General features: G+C 46.5%; 1 protein-coding gene across 1 annotated transcript in view; it reads left to right on the top strand.

Annotated features, from left to right (window-relative positions):
- Positions 1 to 23,780, top strand: part of HYDIN (HYDIN, axonemal central pair apparatus protein) — a 289,232-nt gene that overhangs the window by 144,130 nt on the left and 121,322 nt on the right. The window contains exons 21-23 of the mRNA XM_004690198.2: positions 1,023 to 1,166; positions 5,858 to 6,001; positions 13,858 to 14,171. Coding sequence (XP_004690255.1) covers positions 1,023 to 1,166; positions 5,858 to 6,001; positions 13,858 to 14,171 — 602 coding nt within the window. The remainder of the gene's footprint in view (positions 1 to 1,022; positions 1,167 to 5,857; positions 6,002 to 13,857; positions 14,172 to 23,780) is intronic.

Genomic DNA, 23,780 nt, shown 5'->3' with positions numbered 1-23,780 from the left:
GCAGTGGGCAGTCCAGGAGAGGTCTGCTGCGCCATGTGGGTTACCTCCGGGGCAGGCAGGGATCGAACTCATGCTGAAGTGGCTTTAGCTTCTTAGTGCTGCGCTTAACCCGCTGTGCCACCAGGGAGGCCCCAGAATTAATTTTTTAACAAAGTCCTATTGTGTCATATCCTTGTTACCATGCTGACAATATAGCCTAATTATAAAAATATTTTGACAGTGTAGGATTTCCCTTCTTAAATGTGGTCGCCAGAGGGCTCCCACCACCCAGGTACCCTCAGGCCTCTGCCTGAGTCCATCGTGTGTCCCCGCCCTTTCTTCTCCCTTTCCCCCCTTAGATGCCTCAGACCTACACTGACCACAATTTTAAATGCTGCAGATCAGAAAAGTGGGATTTTGGATTCAATTGAAGATTTACTGAAAGAGTCCTTGAAGCTTCACTCAAGTTATGCTGCACCACTGAGACTTGAATTCATTAACATCTGGAACCCTGGCACTCTTCCATACTGGCTATTCGTGATATAAATTTACGCTGGGTTCTTTCTACTTTATGAAAAACTAGGTTCAAAGAAATAACAGTTTCTATGGCATAACCTTCAAATATTCAAGCTTGAAAAGCCAAGTTTTCCCAGTCAGTTTCCGACTAGCTTAATAAAAGGTCATGTAATTATCACTGAACATAAAGGATTTGATCTGCCTGGACCATCACTAGCACATCCAGTGCCAAGCTGCCCAGATGTATAATAAATAACATGCATGCACACACACATATATAGTGGGTGAATTGGATGTAAATTGACCATTTCCCCAGGGGCAGTCAGAAACAGATGCAGGGTCTCCGCAGGACACATCACACCAGTCAGAGTTGAGTTGTGCGGCAGAGAACGGTGCTGAAATGGGCGATACCAGAAAATGTGTTCTTTCCTGGTGTCTGCACAGGCAGCGGACATCAGCTGTGGGTTGTGGAGAACTAGGTGTCTGAGCTGTGGGGGTCCCAGTGCGCTGGTGTGCCTCCTCCACAGGTGGTGGAAGAGAAGCTGGTGTGCCACGCCATCATCGGAGCACAAAAGGGGAAGAGCTTGGTGATGACCGTGAAGATCATCTGCGAGTTTGTGGAGCCAATCATCCAGCTGTCCACCAAGCAGCTCATATACCGGCTGGAGAAGGTCAGCGGGCTGTGCTGGGGAGGGCTTGTGCTGCCTGGGGGTTGGCATGGCCACCTCCTTGGGAGAGTGGAGGGAGGCCAGTTTCTCCTATACCCAACCGAAGTTTTTTTTTTTAAGATTTATTTATTTATGCTTACAGAACTGGGGTACAGGCCAGAGGTACAGGGGTGGTGAGAGGATTCACCAGAGACAGAGTGGGGCGCAGAACAGGCAGATGGACTGAAATACACTGCTGAGAGGAGCAGCAGGCAGATCAGGAGAGGTTTGCCCCACCATGTGGGTCAGCTCCCTGGCGGGGGATTGAACTCGTGTTGCAGTGGCTTCAGAGAACTTCTTAATGTGGTGCTTTAACCTGTTGCACTACCAGGGAGAGCCCCCAACTGAAGTCTTTTTAAGGTTAAAACACTACTGAAAATTCTGAATCTAAGCACCTGTGCCTTTGACATGCAAATGATTATAGAAATTCGACTTCTTTCATTCCTGGTGCCTGAGACCAAAGTGAAGTGCACTGAAAACGCATTTCAGATGATGGTTTCACCAGGTAGGGGAGGCAGCGTTGAAGGAGAATTCTTGCTAACTGCCCACGGGAGCAGAGCGGATACAGCCCGTCACCACAGAGCTCGCCACCGAACACCACTTGAGAATGACGCGATTTGAGTCCACGCATTCACTGATGTGGCTGTAGCTGCCCCTGAGTTATGTGGCCATTGGGGCGGAGGCAGAGGACAGCAGGAGATTGGGAAGGACAGCCGCTTGGACAGGGTCAGGTGGTGAGGAAGTGGTGGGCCCTCACAGCGGGGCTGACCCTGCTTCTCAGCGGGCGTCTAGCACAGAACTGTTTACCAACCTGAAGGGAATGTACAGAATGTCTCTCCCGAGCTCAGGGCTGCGCTTATTCTGGTACTGCACTCATCACTTTGGTGCCGAACACCTGGTGAGCCCACCAGTCACAGCCAACATTGAAAAACTGGTAGTAGGCATGGACTGTAAACAAGTCATCAGAATTTAATTGCTTGAATTACAGTCACACAGTTCTGTGAACAAGTGTAAAGGGCCGTGAGAACATATGTCAGGGATGTCTGTGCATGTGGCCATAGGGACTTCCTTGAGGGATACTTTCCTTGAGACTTGCAGGAAAGTAGAAATCAGTCTGGTAAGGAGGTGGGGGGAGGAGTGTGGGAGGAGGAAACCGTGCGTCCTTGGGGCTGAGTTGGGAAGATGTTTGCTGAGTACGTAGACCTGGAATACCACCTTCAGCAGGGACTATGCCAGGGATGCCAGGAGGGCCATCTACAGATGTGGGGACCACATGTGGCATGGCTGGGAGGCAAGCATGGCCCCAAAACTTTGGGTTTTGTTCTCTTATGGGAAGACTTTAGGGAGGAGAAAGACACGATCAGATGTATTCATGGCTATAGTCAGGCCAGCTGCTGAGTGGAACCTTTATTAAGGCCTGCCATGTGCCAGGCACTTTCTAGGATACAGCAGTGTGAGAAGACCCTCCCTGGTGACCTCGCCAAACAGTAGGTGGGCTGCTATCCCACTGTGGTGCTAAGCCATCACACCAAAGCCTGGGACGCGGGTGTCCCATCCACCAAAGCTCCTCACCTGGGGGCTTGCAGGACAGTGCTCAAGTGCACCTATCCTGGTATTACGTTCTGTCTCTCCTGTTCATGTCAAGTAAATCACTACAGAGCATCCCCCAGGTAGGGCATGAAGGAGGGGGCTTAGAGTGGGGGAGCAAGATGTGAATTCAGCAGCAGAAACCCTGGCTCACCAGACTGGTGGGAAAAGCAGACACCAAGGAAATGAAGAGTTTTGGTTTCAGGATGCTAAACGAACCGTGGCAAGTTTTGTGAGCCTTATTAAAAGAAAATACTGTAAGAATTCCTGGTGCCGTTATTAAGCTCATTGCTCTGATTCAAATTCTTCTGCTGCTAAGTAAAAGGAAAGATATTTATTGGTGACAGCTGCACCAAATTTGGTGGCATCATATTTTCTCTGAATGTAGCTATTCAGAGAAAACTCAGTGAATATGTATTGAAAAGCTGTTCTGTGCAAGGCATTGCAGTATATGTTAAATATGCAGCTTAGTTTCTTTAGCGGGTGCTTTTATCCTAACTAAGCCCATAAACATTCATAAAAATGTGTGGGTAATCTTTTTTCTCTTTATATCTATAAGCCTTGTTTTCAAAAGTATATTCGTCTTTAGCTGTCTATTGTTTGAGTCTATCCCCAGAATAAAATAGCAAATATTTTTAATATGCCAGTGACTTTTTGGATTAAAAAAGGAATTGAGCTACAACCCTCTGCTTTTGTCCTTGCCCCACACCACCCTACCCTCTGCCCCATCAACAAGTTGTCCTATTCCTATATTTTTTGCATGGTCCATTTCTTGCTCATATTTAATCCTTACTGGGGCCAATGAAGAAACGCAACTTCAGTTCTCAGCATGTGCAAGAGATCCCGGCATGGAGACTTAACTATGTGACACCCCGTTACCTGTTCTGTCTCCCTATGTTAACCAAGGAGGTGTCCCTGGTGCAGTATACCAGACCAGGGACATCCTACCCCTGCCTGTGGGAGGGTGTTTCTGTGACCACTTCCTCAGATCTGATCTGCTTTACACCTGCTGTACCACTCAGATGCCGCAGAGATGAAACTGCATCTCTGTGGGGTTGAAAAGGTCAATTGAAACAAGCAGTCAGTTTGCTTCATGAAGTCCAGCAGCCAATCCAGCCTCCTGATATTTGGGAAGACAAACAACCCTGAGAGAAGGGGTCATTTAAAAATAGAACCAATTTTCTGCTCATCAACTCCTTCCTATCACTGACCTCTAAATGGCCTTTTGCCAAAACCAACCAAGTGAGGCTTCTCCGTTCCAGTCTACCTGCCGTGGACAGCCCCCAGAAGGCTGCTGCGTGGACAGTTCTCCTGACAAAGCCTTGGTGAGGCTCCTACGTGCTGCTTCATCCCAAACTACAGTGTGCAGTCTGCGAGTAAGAAGTGAGCCCAGTGCCCATATTACCATGTTGGGGGCAGGAGGGACCAGTTGGAATCTTGTATTAAGTGCCAGACTGAACCCCTAAAAGAACTTAGGGGTGCCAGGAGTGTGGGTGGAGTGCACCTGAGGCAGGAGGCTGGAGCCAACTGTTAGGAATGAATGGTTACACCCCCCAGATACTATGTGGGAGCTCCAGTCTCCAGTGTGATGGTACGTACACATGGGGCCCTGGAGAGTGATGAGCGTCTCCGGAGCCCTCCTGAATGGGGTTGGTGTCCTTCTAAGAAGAAGCAAGAGAAGTGCCCCCTCTTCAGCCATGGGAGGACACCTTGAGAAGATGACCACCCACAAGCCAGGAGGAAGCCCATCAGACAGTGGACTTGCCGGCACCTTGGCCCCGGACTTCTCAGCCTCCCAAGCTGTGAGACAGGACTGTGTGTTGTTTAAAGCACTCCTCTGTGGTATTTGTGGGGGCAGCCAGAAAAGGGCACAGTGGGCACTGGGCCCAAGTCCTTCAGAGCTGGGGGTCCAGGAACCACAGCAGAAGAAAGACAACTCTGAGCAAGAAGTTGAGACAGCAGCCCATCAAACGGTGGCTCTCAGGAGGATTTAACTGGATTTGGAACAGGGAGCAAAAGGCAACCAAAACAAAGGCACCAGGAACAACTGGCTGGAACTGTCAGGAAAGCCGGGGATAGTGCGAGGAGGCCCGTTTTGGGGGCCTCAGAACAGAGGCTTCCCCTCACCCACCCCTGCTGGCAATGGGCCTCTTATCTGGGCACACAGGGATGCTTCAGGCTGCTACGCCAGCACGAGAACAGCCCTGTCTGAAAACTTTTGCTCAACACACACTTCTGATACTTTCTCCAGCTGAAAAATTAAAAGTTGGCATGTCTGACGTGTGAAAAGCTGCTTCTAAATCAACTCTCCCGTTGTTACCATTTTCAAGGAAATGGTGATGAGCATTTGTTCATATAAGAAGTCTATTTGCGGGCCCTCCCTGGTGGCGCAGCGGGTTAAAGCACAGCACTGAGAATCTAAAGCCACTTCCGCATGAGTTGAAAACCGCCTGCCCCGGAGGTGACCACATGGCGCGGCAGACCTCTCCTGACCCGCCCGCTGCTGCCCTCAGCAGTGTACTTCGTTGATCTGCCTATTCTGCTCCCCACTCTGTCTCTGGTGAATCCTCTCACCCTTCGCATCTCTGGCCTGTACCCCAGTTCTGTATGAATAAATCTTTTAAAAAAAAAAAAGAATTCTATTTGCAAATAGGGTATTTTAAGCATGGGAAAACTATTGCCTAAGGGAAAAATATTAATACAGTGATACCTTCCACACAATATCCTAACTTATTAGACATTGTTTTAGGAAACTTTTATTGCAATAGTTGTATCCAGAGACATGGCAAAAAAAAAAAATGTCGAGATTGAGTTTTCTGGCTTACATAAAGTCACTTCTCAGTAGTCCACCATGCAGTACATTAGAAATGATGACTCTAAGTCTCTATTAGGGGAAAAACATTATTGACATATGTATGTCAATAGTATGACACAGACAGAAGGAGACGGACCGTCGGATGGCCAGGACAACGCTAATTCTGCTGTTAAACAATGAGTACGAGACTTTGCTTGCTAAATGCTTTACCAACATTTGGTTTGCTTCCTCTCTCTTTTTTCTTTTTTTGCAGAAACCCAACACTGTCCTGGAGCCTGATTACCAGCCTTTGGTCCTGAAGAATGTTTCCACCCTGCCCGTGAACATGCTGCTGTCCACAGGCGGCCCCTTCTTCATCTGCGAAACTGACAAATCGCCCCTGCCCTTGACACCCATAGTAAGTGACCCGAGGGCTGTTGCGACATTCCTAGGGTGGGCTGTGTGTGTGACAAAGAGCAGAATAATACCTGTGCGCTGCCTGATTCCAGAAAAATGTAAAGAACCCAGGAAATGGAAGAAAGAATACAGGAAATTTGAAAATAGTACCGAGTAAATTCCAATATCAAAAGTAGGAAAGCTGGTCTTACTAGGGTAAGAACTTCCTGTTATTACAAAAATCCATTCATTTCTGCCCCCCTTGAGAATACAGTGACTTCCCACAAATCAATAGTAAAGCTCTTTTCTTTCTTCAAATTGTAATAAACCGCCTTCCTCAAGGAAGAGCCAAAGCGCAGCCCTGAAGCCAAAGGCCCCACCTCCAAATACTGAACTGGGCCGGCTCACCTGGCCCCAGTCTGGGGCAGGACACAGTATTCTTTCCACCTACAAGACCATCCCTGACCCTTTATTGGGAACCATGGGAACAGCTGGCCAGTGGAGCTGCAGAGCTGTAGGAAGGGAGTGTTGAAGGGGAAAGCAGACGTTTGTACCCTCAGGCAGGGGGAGAGGTGAAGTGGAGGAGGGAGGGAGGAGGAAGTGGGGACAGGCAGCAGCTGTGAGACTGAGCCCACAGAAAAGGGAGCCCAGGACTTGGGACTTGTGGAAGGACACTGGGGAGGGAGGTATTGGGGCAAGAGGGGGACCTAAGAGCTTGTGAGAAGGCGTTGCAGATGGTGCCTCTTGGTGGCTGTGAACTGTACTCCTCCCTCCCCTGTGGCTCCCTCCCCTCTGATTTAATGGGTCCCATTCAAGCAAGAGCTGGGAAAACAACCAGCTAAGATCTTTGACCAGAGAAATAAAAGAAGGAAATAACTGCAAGCAAGAGGCAGATGAAAACCTACTGCAATGTAGGAGAGTTCCTTTTTCTCCACATTTCGCCAACACTTGTTGTTGGTAGTTTTTTAATTACACAATGAATATATATTTTTTTTTGAGTTTTAAATTTTATTTATTTTATTTATTTATTTTTTTATTACAAAAGTTTATTTTTACATCATTTTGTACATTTTTTTTCACCTCAATTGTAATCCCCTCGGGTTTCCCATCACCAAGTCACCCATGTGCCATCACCATAATCCCGTGCATTTCCCTACCCCCATCCTGTTTTTGATCCCATTGCCCACTCCACCCCCACAAAATGTCTTTGGTATATGGTTGTTCATTATTTTTGTTATTTTCCACCTGGTCCATTATACTCCTGCTATGAGTGAAACCATCCGGTATTTTTCTTTCTCTTTCTGGCTTATCTCGCTAAGCATGATCTTTTCCAGTTCCATCCAAGTTGCTGCAAAAGACATGTGTTTCTCTTTTTTGGTTTCTGAGTAATATTCCATTGTATATATGTACCACATCTTTTTTATTCAGTCATCTACTTTTGGGCATCTGGGCTGCTTCCATGTTTTTCCAATTGTGAATAAAGCAGCAATAAACATGGGGGTACAGGTATCTTTTTCAACCAGTATTTTTGTGTCTTTTGGGTAGATACCTAGGAGTGGGATTGCTGGGTCGTAGGGAAGCTCCATGTTTAGCAGTTTGAGGAACCTCCAAACAGTTTTCCATAGTGGCTGTACTAGTTTGCATTCCCACCAGCAATGCAGGAGAGTTCCTTTTTCACCACATCCTCGCCAACATTTGTTGTTGCTAGTTTTTTGAAGATGTGCCATTCTCACTGGGGTGAGGTGGTATCTCATTGTGGTTTTAATTTGCATCTCCCTTATTACGAGTGATGTTGAACATTTTTTCATATGCCTGTTGGCCATCTGCATTTCCTCTTTGGAGAAGTGTCTTTTTAGCTCTACTGCCCATTTTTTGATGGGGTTGTTTACTTTATTTTTGTTGAGTTTCATCAGTTCTCCGTATATTTTTGTGATCAGTCCTTTATCGCTACTTTTGTGTGAGAAAATGTTTTCCCAATTAGTTATCTGTCTGTTTGTTTTTAGTAATGTCTCTTTTGCTGTACAGAAGCTCTTTAACTTGATGTAGTCCCATCTATTTATCTTTGCCTTCACTATTGTGGCGTTGGGTGCTCTGTCTTTAAAGATGTCGCTGAAGTGTATGTCTTGTAGTGTTTGACCCATCTTTGCTTCTAGGTATTTTATGGTTTCCGTTCTTATGTCTAGGTCTTTAATCCACTTCGAGTTGATTTTTGTAATTACACAATGAATATATTTTTTAAAAGAAAAAAAAATCTACTGCAAGGGAACCTACCTGAGGAAGACAAACATATGCAAACGTGTCATTCTCTACAGCCTCTCAGAAATATAGCTCATATGACTCATCTTTAAAAAGAACTCAAGGATGAGAGAAATGTGTTCAAAGAGGAGATGCAGATGGAACCCACCAAGTGGGGGAGAAAAAATGAAGGAGAAAATGAAAATTCAGCCACAGGCAGTTCTCTCAGTCTTGTACTAGACTGAAATGGGGCCCACTTGTCCCCTCCTGGCATGCAGCAAGATGAGAGCAGAAGTGTTCGAGAGGGAAGAGGCCCAGGGCAGTAAACAAAGGGGGAAGAGCTTCCTAACCAAAGGAGGAGAGCCTGGAGCACATTCCAGAAGATGGAATGGGGGGGGGGGAGCGATAAATCACAGAAATCTACAGCCTAGAAAATTCTCCAGCGAGGTTGTGGGGGTCATCCCTGAGCAGTCTGTGCTCAGAGATTTGTGTGAGAACTCTGAAGACAGAGTGATTCCATGGCTTGTCCCCCGCAATATGCCCTTCCCAGCCCCATTCACCAAATAAACATTGGCACGTAGCTTTTATCGCAAAATATAAAGCTAAGTGCTCTTCTCCTGGGAAGCATATCAGAATGTTTGGGGAAATGTAATGTTTCTAGGATCAGCACCCTAGAGTAATCCCTGGCATCTGGGGTGTGTCCACCACTGGTCGTTCCCTGTCTGCCTACGGAAACTGCCCTGTGGCCAGGCCTACAAGAACTGAGAAAAACTGGCCTCCAGGTTGTGGGGAAGCCAGGGTAGCTCTGTAGCTACTGTGTTTTGGTAATAACTACTATGGTACAGTCTGACCTATGTACTATGTCTGTGTCACCTGTGTCTTACCTTTAATTAAAACATACATATAATTCAAGTGTTCTGCAAGCTGATAGAAAAATACCAACAATCCAGTAGAAAAATTGACAAAGGGAGTGAATAGCGAGATCACCGGAAAACAAAGTGGTCCTTAAATATAAGAAAGTATGTTCCACTTGAATAATACTAGAATAAATGCAAATCAGTATATCTAGGAAGCCCCTTTTTTCTTTTCTTTCTGGCCAAGAGCAGAAAAGAATGGAAAGTGGCTGGCCACTAGGGAGGCTGGAGGAGGCAGCGGCACCCCTGCAGGGAGGGAAGTGCGCTTTGGAAAGCAATATGGCAGTATCGCAAGTTGATATTTTAAATGTCCATACCTTTCCACTCCTAGGAGTTTATCCCACACAAGCACTGGAGTTTAACCAGTACACAAGATACATATATTGTAAGGATCCGCCACAACATTGATTCTAGGAGCAAAACACTGAGAGCCAATGTCCATCAACAAGAGAATAAACAAACAATGGCAGAATTATATGGTGGATTGAAAGGCTTTCAGCTACTAAGAAAAATGAAATCCCACCGTTTGCAGCAACATGGATGATCCTGGAGGGCATTATGTTTGGTAAAATAAGTCAGAGAAAAACGAAAGCTATATAATTCTACTCATACATGGTACCTAGAGAAACAAAACACATGAAATACAACAGAACAAATAATACAAAAATGAACTAAATAAAACAAAAATAAGCTTTGAGAGTTGAAGATCAAATTAGTGGCTACCAGAGGGGAAGGGCGATAGGAGAGTAGGGGGCGTCAGTCAGGTAGAGGGGATCACTGCTGTGATAAAAGATGGAATTGAACTTTTAGGGGTGAACTTAGCATATGTATATGGATGTTAGTTTATAATGTTGATGCACAGTGAAACCTATGTAATGTTTATCATACAGTGCCACTTCAATTAAAAATTACAAAGAATAAAAATATTCTAGAAGTCTTAAAGAGCTCGTGATCTCCCAGTGGAAGAGCACAGTGCAGAGCAAGAATGCACAGTACACTATATTTTTGTATTTAAAATTAATCCACCTACATGGGCATGCAAAATGGTTCAGCCACTATGAAGAGCTGTTTGGAGGTTCCTAGAACTGCTAAAAGTGGAACCTCCATATGAACCCGCAATTCCACTCCTAGGTACTTACCCAAAGGACACAAAAACATAAATGCAAATAGTGCTGTACCCCTATGTTTATTCCAGCAATATTTACAATAGGTAAACTATGGGAAAAACCCAGATGCCCAAAAGTAGATGACCAAATTAAGGAGATGTGGTATATATACACAATGGAATATTACTCGCCTGTTAAAAAAGATAAATTCATGCCATTGGCAGCAACCTAGATGGAGCTGGAAGGGGTCGTGCTCAGTGAAATAAGCCAGAAAGAAAAATACTGGATGATTTCACTCTTAGGAGGAATGCAGCAGGTTCAAATAAGGGATCAGGAAAAAAATTATAATAAAGTAAATATCAAAATTAACAGACAGTTATAAACCAAAGACATTCAGCAGAGGGGAAGAGGGAAGCAGGATCAAAACAGGGGTGGGAAGAGCATAAGTAACTATGGTGATGATGCACAGGAGAACTGGTGGTGGGAACTTCATGGGGACCACACCTGTGATGAAAGAGCACACTTTATACAAAAATGAAAAATGATGTTAGAATATATATATAATAATTATAATATTAAAATTAATCCACCTAAAAAGGTCATTTTATATCCATACACTGGGGTAAGCAGGACACTTGTAAACTTGGGTGCCTCAGGGGAGGGCTTGGGGGAGATGAGGGGCGATGGGCACAGGGGTGACTTGCATTTCATTGTTCTGTTTATTTAACATACAAATGAAATATTTAAAAAACAATTTTTTAAAGGCTACTCTTTGCCCTGGGGTAAAATAATATAGAATATTCAGCAGTGAGTCAGATCTTAGTGAAGGTCTGGTCCTGCTGATAATCAAGGAATTTCATTATATCTAGGCCAAAAAAAAAGAGAAAAGGAAAAAATATCTTCCCATTGAGGGAAAATTTTAGACCTGCCTCAGCCTTCTGCACAATACTGTTTAATGCCAGTCAGCAACAGAGCAATGGAGACAAAATGTTGAGGGAAAACTCAAAGGTGACCCCCAAATTTTACAACCAGCCAAACTGTCCAATAAACATAAATGTTACAGACACACTCAAAATGCAAGAAATGAATGAAAACTCTTCAGGCAGCCTTTCAAAAAAACCAGTTTGCTAGTGAAACGCAGTCATTCAGAAGAACCACTTGGGAATGAAAGAAAGCAGAGAGGCCATGTAATGATAGAGTTGAAATGTAGCAACTTTGATGATTCCAGAACAGTCTTTAAATATCATCCTGTTAAAATTAGTGCTGTAACCAGAAAAGAGCAGGGGATGTGGAGAACGAACGTGCTGATTCCATCCCCCTTCAGGGCTGGGTGTCAGTAGATACTGTCTGGAGTTGAAACTACTTAATCCTTAACCATCTTCCTCTTGAATGTAAAGGGATAAAGGAATAATTGACATTGACACACCGTGTGCCAGACGCTGCTTTTAACACATCCCCTCCATGTCAACTCATTCCATCATCCTGCAAAGAGGAAAGCACTCTTAATGCCCCTGTTTTACTGATGAAGAAACCAAGGGTTGAGGAGGCTGTGCAGCTGTGTCCAAGTTCGTAGGATTGGACCAGGTTGTGAGGATTTAGACCCGACAGTCTGACTTTGGAGTCCTGAACAGAGAATGGATAACTCCTGTATGAGGACATTTTGCTCGAGGTTATTTTGGTTTATGAGAAAAAATTCAAACATGATTTTTAAAATATAAGTACATGTAGCTTAGTTCCATTTTGGTAAAATGGCATTTATCCTTCCCTCACGTCTGTTACCAAACGTAAACGCTGGAAAATAACATTTAGGGCAATGTCTCTTCTCTGTGTTTTTATATATACAATAATGTGAATCTTTGTGATCATTTCTGCAAAACTGGGGAGAAAAACACATTTAAGTTGATCTTCAGAGACATTTTGATAAACCTGGAGCATTTTGATAGCCAGTGCTGCCATTGCCGTGGTCTACAAGAATAGGGTCCAGGCCCCAAGCCATGGCCCCAGCTCTGCAGTTAACTGGCATTACACAGTATCAGCAGACGCCCTCTTAGCTGTGCTGCTGGACCCCGTGAAAAATGTGAGACTGGCGTGAGAAGAGCACTGCACACACCCTTGTTCCCAGCTGCTTCCCTGGTGCCTGGGGCACACTCTGCAAATCCAGGAGGCAGTTTGCACGGAATAAATACGGGAATTGAGCAGTTCTTTTGAAAGCCAGCTCATCCTCTCCATCCACTCATTTGGGGACATTTAGCTTGTTTCTGTATTTTGACTGATGAACACAGTGCTGCGATAAACATGGGGGTGCAGGTGGCCTTTCAGATTAGTGTTTTCGTGTACTTTGAGTCGAAGCCTGGGTCATGTGGTAGATCCATGTTTAGTGTTTCGAGGACCATCCATGCAGCTTTCCAAATGGTGGTAGGGGAAACTAGGGGGACTGAACCCAAGAGGAGAAATCAAATATGACCAAAATTAACAACGATGTAAGAAAATAGATATGTATTTTAAAAATAAGTAAAAAATAAGGAGAAAAAAAGCCAACGCAGAGCCAGACTTTTGCCCGGTAAGTGTTACTGTGGCCTTGTATCAAGGAACATGTGCAGGTTTGACTCAAAAAGAAACAAAATTTACTGAACCAGCTCTGTTAAGCTCCAGAGTACCATTTTAAGTTGAACAGAAACTGCCGAAAGTAGGTAACTTAGAATTGCAGACAATAAAAAAGCAATTAAATTACTTAACCCATCCCTTTCTGGAGTACCCTCTATAGAAACCCTCCCCCAGGGCTCTAGGAAGTCTCTTTAAAAATTCTTAAATAGGGCTCTCCCTGGTAGCACAGCGGGTTAAAGCACTGCATTATGAAGCTGTCCACAGCCACTGCAGCATGAGTTTGATCCTCCACCAGGGAGCTGACCCATATGGTGTGGCAGACCTCTCCTGACCCGCCCACTGCTCCCCTCAGCAGTGTATTTCAGTAGATATGCATGTTCTGCTCCCCACTTTGTCTCTGGTGAATCTTCTCACCCACCGTATCTCTGGCCTATACCCCAGTTCTATATGCATAAATGAATGAATCTTTAAAAAAAAAAAAAAAACTTAAAGAATTTTGCCCGTGTATCTAGAGATGGGCATTTTACAGTCCCATGTATTTTCAGTTAGGAATGCTTTATAATAGTCATAGTGGACTTTCCCCTTTTTATAACTCCTCAATCCTTATAAACTCCTACTCTTACCAAATATCTCTCTTCAAAAATTTCTCTCCAGCAAAGAATTAAAGCATGGTATTCATTAATAAATGTAATGTATTCATTAATAAAAATACACGCACACAAAAAACCTCTTCATATTATCCTTGCATTCATTTTCAACTAATAGGTGTGTCCCTATAGACAGATACATCTGTATTGATACCTGTATCAGTGTAGTGTAGGTAATCCTGCCTGTATGTAGGGGTAGGCATAAAACTGTGAATAAACTGGCTGTGTGGGTATTTAGCCTAGCCTGCATGCACATATGTGCTCTGTGTGTATATGTAGATTGCTATAAATAACTTGGATTGTCCTGTCTCGTGTATCAGCTTAGACACCCGTGGACAGAGGTTGGTAACTACCCCTTTTCTTGCTTGGCAGCCTACTAGGCTAGAAATCAATGAAGAGAAGAACCTGCTAGTCAAATTTGACCCTTCCTACAGAAACGATTTTAACAACTGGGTGGCAGAAGAAACTCTAACCATCAAGTACACGGAGCATCCTCAGGTGGACAGCGTGAACCTGCGTGGGGAGGTGCATTACCCCAACCTCAGCTTTGAGACCATGGAGCTGAATTTTGGCTGTATCCTGAACGACACTGAGGTCATCCGATACATTAACATCAGCAACTGCAGCCCCTTGCTGGTCAAGTTCCGCTGGTTCTTCCTGGTGGACGATGAGGAAAATCAGATCAGGTAGGAGCAATCCCACTCAGCTCTCCTCCACTGTCCCCTTTCTTCTCCTTCAGGCTCTTCCCTGGGCTTCCTGCAGCCTGTGTCCTACTGTTTCACAAACACGTTCAATTCTGATTCTTTTTTTTTTAAAGATTGATTTATTTGTGCATACAGAACTGGGGTGCAGGCTAGAGGTGCAGGGGCGGTGAGAGGATTCACCAGAGACAGAGTGGGGAGCAGGACAGGCAAATTGATGAAGTACACTGCTGAGGGGAGCAGCGGGCAGGTCAGGAGAGGTCTGCTGCCTCCCTGGCCAGGATTGAACTCACAAGCCCAGCTCCGCAGTACAGACTCCAAGCCGCGCCACCAGTGAGGGCCCGGACATGTTCAGTTCTAACTGGTTATTGACAGGAGGCACTAGGAGCCTAAGATCATGGTCCATCCTGCACTTCCGGACAGGAAAGGCAGATAAGCTCTCTGTGAGAGCTCTCACTGCCTCCACACTGTGTATCTAATTTGAGGCAGATATCAATATCGATATATGTCTGTAGGCGCACACCTCTATTAGCTGAAAATGAAAGCAAAGATAATCTGGAGAGGAGTTTTTAATTTTGATTCATGAAATACCATTGTTTTACATCTTTGTTGGAGAAGAATATTTGAAGCCACTAGCCTGCTTTGATGTTGAACCTAGGAGTAGGTGGTCAGAATACATTGTCAAAAAATAAAAGCTTTGTAGAGCTTTCTTAATAAGCATTTCAAACCCAACGTGGGAATTGAGCAGGACAGTTCTTCAGCCCTGAGCACCACACAGCTTGCAGTGACTTTCCATCTGGCCCGCAGACACCATGTCCACGCACGTGTGCACACACATAGCCACGTGTGCAACGGGGGGAGGGGAGAGTCATGGTAGGGAAAGGCTGTCTGCAACAATTCTGTATTTAGAGGTGTTTCTTCCACTCATTTAGACTTAAGGTCAGTTAGTTACTAAATCCAGACCATTCTTTTCGGAATTTATACGCAGGTTGTTTCCCAGAGCCCCCGGCAACATTCCCGCCGTAGTCAGGTGCCTGGCTGGAAGCCAGCGTGAATGGCTTCTGCACACGCCCTGTTGGGTGTGTTGACAGCTGAGTTTTCAGCACCTAAATGTTGAATGAACATTCGGAATGGAGAAGCCTGGGTTGCTTCTTGCACAGTGTCCTCACATTTGTTCCAGCCCCCCTTTTCTTGCCTGTGCTTGTTACCATGGTAACGAGCGCTTACTCAGGATGTCTGTTAGACATCTATGGAGTAGTACTGACGCGGGCCAGTCTGATGTTAGGGCCTGCTCTTGAGGTGCCGCGGCCTGTTCAGGTCGGGGATGAAGTTCACAATGTAGAGGCTGAACATTTCAAATAATTATGGAAGGATCAGTCAGCCCAACCTAGTGGGTCAATCTCAGATCTTGTGAAGTTATTCTGTGGAACACAACTAACCAAGTTCGTTCTACCTGGGAGCAAAGGCCATGCTTTATTTCTTTTTTTCAAGAGGGCATTGCCATCGTCTCCATAATCAAACAAATGATATTTTGAAAGTGTATTTGGTCAGTACCAGAGATGACGCACTTAATTTTTCATTGGTTGAAAAAATTCATTTAACCATTTTTTTCCTTTTTCAGTATCTTCCTGTATCTTGATGTTGAGCTTCTGCTTAGAATTCATGTGTTAATTTATTCATTCTTTCAGAGGGTCATTCAGAAAACATTTGATGAGATGAGTGACACCAGGAGACCAGTTATATGTCAGACATCAGATATAAAATTGCATAAGTGTGGTCTCTAGAATGAGCTGCTGGGGAGTAGTCTGTGAACCACAGCAGATTTGATGATGCTGGACTTGGGGAAAGGTGGGGAGTGGGGAGGTGACAGCTCACGCTTGTCCAGGGAGTCGCACTGAGAAGCACGTCCCAGGTGTCCCAGATGGAGAAGCAGGGATGCTTCTAAGGGACAGAAATAGCATGTGTATGTCAGCTATTTGCAGCGTCCACTTCTGTTGAAAGTAGCAGGACACCTGACTCTGAGCAGAAGTGAAAAGGAGAGGACACTCATTGGTCCCCACCATCTGAAAGTCCAGCTTCATTCTGCTTCTGGCGGCCTCATGCACAGACTCCGGCAGTGTCACTGGGCCAGTGTTCTGCCTCCCTGTGTTAATCTGGGTCTCAGGTCGGCTTGTTTCCACCAAATGGCCAGCACCCCTGGGGCCAGGTACGTACAGGCTCCAACCACTGAAATGGAACCTGAGCCTGTGTCCCAGAACTTCGTGAGAGCCACGGATGGACCAGCTTTGTCCTGCCTGTCCCCTCTCCCAGCCAGTCCCTGTCAGGAAGATAAAGCTCTACTCCCTGTAGGCCTAGCCACACTCCCACACCCGGGCCTGCTGTGGGGCCTCCAAACCACCTGGACAGAGGGAGATCGGGGGTAAAGCCAATCTCCAGACAGAAACTGCCCTGGGAGAGGATGAATGCTAGAGAGACGAATGACTTGCACCCCTAGTATGAGCAGAGGGCACATCCAAGGGGCTACAGGGCAGAGTGCAGGATGGGGGGACAGTCGGGAGCCAGGTGTGTAGGTATGTGTGGAGGTCTGGTATGTGGTGAGGTGTTTACCCTGCCTCCTCCCCGTCCCCTCCGCCCTATCCTGGTAAATGACACCACTGATGAGGAGGCCTCTGCTTCCCCCCTCTCTGACCCACCCTCCCCGTCAGACCATCACCAGGTTCTACCTGTTTCACTACCTGGAAATGCCCACTCCTTTGTCCACTGGTGTGGCCCTAATTAAAGTCCCCATCGTGTCTCGCCTGGTGGTGGCAGCCCTGCCGGTTCTCTGCCTGCACACCTGCACTGCAGTCTGTTCCCCACTCCATGGCCCTGCTGACGTCCAGCCCTTGGTGGCCATCCATGACCCTGGGGAGAAAGTAGCAAGCACTGCCTGTGTCCTGTCGGCCTCAGCGGGTGCCGCTCCTGCGTCCGCTCGGGCTTCTCCCCACGTCACTCTCTCCTGGCCACTCTGACCTCTCTGTACTCCTGTCCAGGGCTGCTCCTGTCCAGCTGCTCTCGGTTGGACCCTCCTCCCGACTCCTCACTTGCTAGCTCCCCAGTCAGGACTCAGCTTCAGTACCCCACCCAGGGAAGCCTTCTCCCAGACCCTCCCTCTGCCAGAGCCCCTGTTGCACACAGGAAGCCCGTCCCTTTGGTGACTCTCATCACGCTTTTGTCATCACTGCTCAATCCCACTTCCCAGCTGGCTCCTTATTCCCCAAGAGGCCAGAGAACCATCTGTCCCTAAATGGTTCCCTAGAGCCCAGCACAGAGTAGGTCCTCAAAGGGCATTTTTTAATTAACCAGCGGTTTTCCCCAAGACATTTCATAACTGGTTTAAGATTCTTTTCTGTCAGCTTCCTGTCGCCTGCCAAGTGGAAAGGTTCAAGGCGTAAATGTCACCTTGAATAGCAAAAAGAAAAAAAAAAATTCCACTTGTCCTTCACATAGGCACTCCCTGAGCAGACTGTCGGGGAAACAAACACTCTGGCTAAAGGTCACTTACCAGATACATCAACACTAACCTTTCTTTTCCAATTAGGGTTCTTCTAAGCCTCACAGTTAGTAAAGGAAACAAAAGAATCAAGGGGGAGTTTCTTTTTCTCTTATTAGGCAGGATATGAGGAAGCCTAGTCACTCAAGCTTCCTGCCTGTCCCGGCGGACATAGGTCTACGCTGTGTGTGTGCGCGTGTGTGCACGTGGGAGTGAGTTGTGTGTGCACGCATGAGTGTGCATGAGCAGACAACATGTGTGCACACGTGCATGGGGTGTGTGCACGTGCGTGGGAGTGAGTGCACATGTGTGGTAGTGGGTCAGGCTGGGTCAGGCTATTCCGTGTGGTAGTGCGTGTGTGCGTGTGCTGTGGTTTCGTCGGCAGTTCTGACTGACATTGAAAGACTCTTCCAAGTGGGCCATTGTGACACATACAAATAAAAACAAAGAACATAAACCGGACAGGCATGCTAGATAAGCACTGTGGATGAGCGAAAGCCAGCTCAGAAGCAGCCTCAGAAGTGGCTGACCTGAGCCCATTCATGCCGTGACAGGCCCCAGCTGACCTTGGTGGACCAGTCTGCGCCCTCACATGTTCCACGTGAGCTGGGAGGCAGAGCTGAGACAGGCACTGGTGTGCAGGCTGGCACACCTTTGGAGCCTGCCTGGCCGCTCAGCTGGGGAGAGCACAGTGAGCCACAAGGATGCTCACATGGACGCGGCCTTTACTTCTAAGAGGCCAGAAAGGGCTGCACAGACGCTGGCCCGGCCAGCAGCTCTGCCTGACTCACAGCCTCCAAGCCGAGGTGATGCCAGAAGCTCCATGGCTGATTCGCCTCCAGGGAAAGCTTTGGCTCCCTCCCCACCCCGCCCCCAATCAGATTATAAATAATAGAACACGAGAGTCCAGGGAGCCCAGCCCTGAGCCCAGGAGCATGTGTTTGTTCTCGCATGATTTTTCTGTGACACACATTAGCTGTCCAGTACTGAAAATGAAGGGGGACGGTTGAAAGGCTGGGAAAGAAATGGGGAGACCCCATTTTCTAGATGCTTCCATGTGTCTCTTTGTCCCCCATCCGTTTTCACTGCCTTGGGAATGGAGCTTTTCTAAGATGAGTTACATCGGTGGTGGTTGAGGTCCTGGACCACGGGGTAGGATTGACTAGTGAGAATCCAGGCCCTGCCCTCAGTCCGGGGCCCTGGGCTGCCTGCCTGTAAAGTGGGGGTCATGTCAAACCTGAGAGGGCTGTTGAAAGGACTTAGTGGAAGAAAAATTGAAGTCGGTGACTGTTTGCAGGTTCCTCCGACCCCATCATTCCTTTGTCACAAGTGCTGTTAAGAGAGGGCTCCCCAGAATCCGACAGTATGGGTGCTGGAGGTCCACAGACACCAGAACCATGGGCCCAGACCCCTTCTCCTCCCCACAAAGGGTGGCAAGTCCCAGAGGCAGCTTTCAGATATTTTCTCCTGCAATCAGACCAAAGCTGTTTTAAGGACACAGGAGCTCTCCAGGGTGCGAGGGCTGCGTGTGCCTCTCACCGGCCTCAGCTTGCTCCCTTCCATAAATATCCCTCTCGCTTCCCTGCGGCCTCACTCTCAGAACCCTTTCAAGCATCTGTGCTCCTATTTTTTCGTTCCATCTCCCAGAGAAGTTTGGAAAAACGACAAAGCCAGCATGGCACCCTGGGGCCAGAGGGAAAGCAGCACTGATGAGGGAGCAAAAGGGTCAGGAAGGAAACAGAAGCAGTGACCACCGCTGGCCCTGGGCAAAGTGCCCCGTCCAGCTGTTCTGCCCTCCTACGCCCTTTCTTCTCCAGCGCTTGTCCAAGAATGACCTTTTCACAGCCCAAAAAGTGAATCCAGTATGAGTCTGGGCTGCCTCCACCCCAGTGTGATTTTTTTCTTGCTGCTATAACAAATCACCATAAACTGGGTGGCTTAAAACAACATACACTTATTTCTTTCCAGTTCTGGAGGCCAATCAGCCACAAGCCTCCGGCATCGCCTTGTCTTGGAGGCTGTGAGTCGGGCAGAGCTGCTGGCCGGGCCAGCGTCTGTGCAGCCCTTTTTGGCCTCTTAGAAGTAAAGGCCACGTCCATGTGAGTGTCCTCATGGCTCACTGGATCCATTTCACTGGGCCAAAACCAAGACAGGGCCGCATTCCCTTCTATTCCCGCTAGAGGATCTAGAAAGCCTAAGAAACTCCCTTTTCTTGACTTTTCCAACTTCTGGAGTCAGGTTCCCTGTATTCCTTGGGTCATGGCACCTTCTCTGTATTCAGAGCCCACAGCATAACATCATCCGGTATCTCTTTCTCTGCTGAGGTTGCCACATCCTTGTGTTTCTTGTCTGGAGTATTACCACCCTCTTACAGGAATGCCAGGGAGCCTGCCATTGGGATGACCCAGGAAATCTGGTAGTCTCCTCCATCTCAGGATCTATCACTTAACTACATGGGCAAGGTCCCTTATAAGGTGACGTGTAAGTGTCATGTAAGGTAACAGTCATGGGGTCCAGATACTCAAACATGGACACCTGGAGGATTCCATTATTCAACCATTGAAACCCTCCAACTCCCAGTATCAAGCTCCAGACTCTCTTCCAGTCCAAATTGGTTTTTTAAAAGGAATCCACTATAGATGACTTTATAATGATCTGTGAAATCTTTGTTTGTAGATACTCGCAAACTTGAGTCAAATGAATTTTTAAAAATAGAATTTATTGGCGTACATAAAATGTCTAGGCATAGGCTTCAAGTACAGTTTAATCCAGGACTCAGGCAGTATCAATTGCTCCTTGTACCTCTCCCACCAGCTTTTGGATCCGTGTTCTGTGGGGTTGGCTCCGTTCTCAGCTAGGTGCTGTGTGCTCCTCAGCCAGGTGACTCAGCAGTTTGACCAACTCCAACAGCTCCGGCTCTTCATATGCCAGACTAATTTCCAGGGGGAGTGAGTTGGAAGCTCATTTCTAAAGTATACTTTGGCATATGTTTTGCTGCAGCTCAAAATACTGATTCCTGGTTCCACCCCTGACCTTTGACTGGGGAAAGCGTTTGTTTGCCAGACAGGCAGTCAGACACAGACTAGTTCCCAGAGGGAAAGCAGAGGCACTGAGTGGAGGAGGAGAAGATGGATGCTGGGAGCAAGAAGCAGAGACTAGTGTCGTAGTGACTGGTGAGGCCCTGTGCCTCCCTTGTTAGTCCCAAGCCAAAGAAAGGGACATCTAATTATAAAGTTAGGTTCCAGAGGCTTGGGAGGGTTTTTGAAGAGCAGACCACCTTACCAGTACTTCAGGGACCTGACAAGCTGGTAGGCCACACACACTGGCAAAGCACTGTCTCCACCTGTGCTGGGCACAGCTGCCCCCCACCATGGAGCCCAGAGCACCTGTTCCATAGGTAGCTTTCATTTCCTAATTCTGCAGTTTGTAGTCTTTCATGGGAAAGACAACATCCTGTCTTTGAAGAGTTAGGGTAAGACCACCAAATAGGGTGGCCAACTTCATGTCTTGAGTAGAAATTATTTCCTGTAGACAACTGTTAAATGTCAAATCTTCAATAAAGAGGTGAGAGTAGAAATATGAGAGAAGACCCTATAATACTGGCCAGTAGTAGTAACGACAGTCATGTTCTTACATATTGTTCCCCCCCCTTTTACATATTGTGCTCATATACAGCCTGTTATTTACATATTTATGCTACATACAACCACTCTAAAAGATATATTAATACCTCCCCTGAAAACTGAGGCCCCACCTTAACAGTGGCCCCAGGACTGTAGGTCTGCACTGACCACAAAGCCCCTGACCTTACCACTTTCTTCTGTTGACATTACATCACAGTACATTTTCCTGTGTTGTACTGTATAGCCACCATTCATTTAAATGAGCCTTCCATGAATATTCTACTCAGTTTTGTGCTACGTGTTTTAGGGACTCCAAAAACAAATGAGAACCATTCTAGCCATGTGAATTGATAACCCAGTGATGGTGTTGGTGATGGAGGCTGATAATAATGGTGATGGAGGTGGTGGTGGTAGTGGAAAAGGTGCTGGTGAAGGGAATGGTGGTGGGTGGGTGATGGGGGTGGGGAGGACAATGGCGATAATGGTAGCGGTGATGGTGGTAGAGTTTGCTGTTGGAGGTGAGGGTGGTAATTGTGGTGGTGGTGATAAAGGAGGTTGTCATGTGGTAGTTTCAGTATTTATCCAGTTCATACTTGAGTGTCCTCGTCCTCACTCACCATCAAACACTGTGAACAAACCCATGTGATGAGTAGTAGAGGGGCAGCTTGTGGGGCCCAGCCAGCTTCCTGCACTTCAAAATCAAAGACTCCACGTGTAGCTGGCCCTTCCTTCTTGTACTTCCCAGCAGTAACAAGTGCTAACAAGAAAATACTGCAAAACCTTTTGTTTGGAATTTACTGTGACCTCTTTTAAGATTCAAGTTGTCCTGAGCAAGAAGTCACTGCCCTATAGCAAACTAGGTGGAAGAGCTGCTGGCCTTGCTTCAGGAGAAGGAGTGGAAAGGAGACATGGACACTTAAGATCCCCAAACTTAGCTACACACACAGATTCTGGGGTCTCAAAAACCTTGGTAACATGAAAACAGTCATGGTCTCTAGCCAGATGGGAGATGCTTTAAAGGCAGAATGAACAGGGCTTGCCACGAGGCTGGATAGGGAATAGGAAAGAGTACATCAAGGCTGGTGTTTGGAAGTCAGTGGTTGACCGAGCTGATAGGTGAGGAGGGAAATACTCAGAGTTTGTTGGTAGAAGAAAGGGCCTGTTTCCGGATAAGATTATAATAAGGCTCCATGCATATCTGACAGACACCCCCAGGGAGAAAGAATTAATGCAGAAAAATAATTGGGCTCCTTCAGCACAAGGCATGGTGAGTGGGAAGGTGTTGTATGGTGCCAGATTAACAATAGAAATAGTTCCAGTACACATCAGGGAGGCGTTTACAGATCTTCTTACTCGATTTATACATCTCTACGTTAGCTCCTCAGGACACAGTATAGCCCCATGGCCCTTGATGCCATCTGTTCATTGACAAATATCTGAAACGAATAGGAAATGGCAAAGATGAGGATGAAAACCTGAGTTCTTGTCCCAGGGAGGACACGCGAGAATTTTAGTGGGAGAGTAGTATTGTCTCCTTCAGGCTACATCCTTTTCGCTGTGCAGGTGAGATACTAGGAATTTGCTTTATCTTGTTACCATCCTGTGACTCTAAGAAGACCAAATTGAGGCCTCCCCAGAGCCCTGCCTCTCTGTGGTTGGAGGCCTGCCTCATAAAGCAACGTGGGGGGTGAGGTGATAGGCTTTTGGGAAGACCTAGTCACCTTCTCTGCAAAAGCTTCCTCCGTAGCTGGCTTTGGCTTGCTCAGGAGTAGGAGGGCGGGCTCTGGGGCCTTGCACAGCTCGGTTTCCAGCTGAGGTTGAGTAGACAGCCATTATCACTAGAAAGTTCAGAGTAAGGTGTGGTTACCTCTACAACTCACTATTAACCCAGCCTGGACTTTTTCCACTCATATGAGTTGGATGCCTTAATAATAAAATAATTTTTAAAAAGAAGGAGAGAACCAAAAATGGAAGTTTTATTTAAGGCAAACTGTTTTATGAAGGTGAAAGGAGAGGACTCAGTAAAGACAGCTGATAAATAGACACAGGAAAAGAATAAGGAGAAACTGATCACAGAAACAAAAAATAAGAGAGAAAATGCAGGAGGAGTGTTGAGGGAATAGTTCTACTTCCAGTAATATGGTGGGCTGGAACATCAATTTTTTAACTCAAGGTATGTATGAATTACAGAAATAATAGGAATTCCCACAGAAAAGGTCCATAGAGCATTGTAGTTTTGCATTCGTTTGCTAGAGCAGACTTAAAGTGCCTGGGAGGCTTAAATATAGAAATTAATTCCCTTACAGTTCTAGAAGCAAGAAGCCTGAGCTCCGGGTCCAGGCAGGCTGCTTCCTCTTGAGGCCATGAGGGAAGGCCCTGCAGCAGGCTCTAATGGTGGCCTGCTCCCGTCTTCCCTCTGATGTGTTTCCTCCTCTGACA

The sequence above is a fragment of the Condylura cristata genome, unplaced genomic scaffold (assembly GCF_000260355.1).
Source record: "Condylura cristata isolate star-nosed mole 26May11 unplaced genomic scaffold, ConCri1.0 scaffold00028, whole genome shotgun sequence".
In the NCBI taxonomy this organism is placed as follows: domain Eukaryota; kingdom Metazoa; phylum Chordata; class Mammalia; order Eulipotyphla; family Talpidae; genus Condylura; species Condylura cristata.
This window is presented reverse-complemented; position numbering and strand designations above follow the sequence as displayed.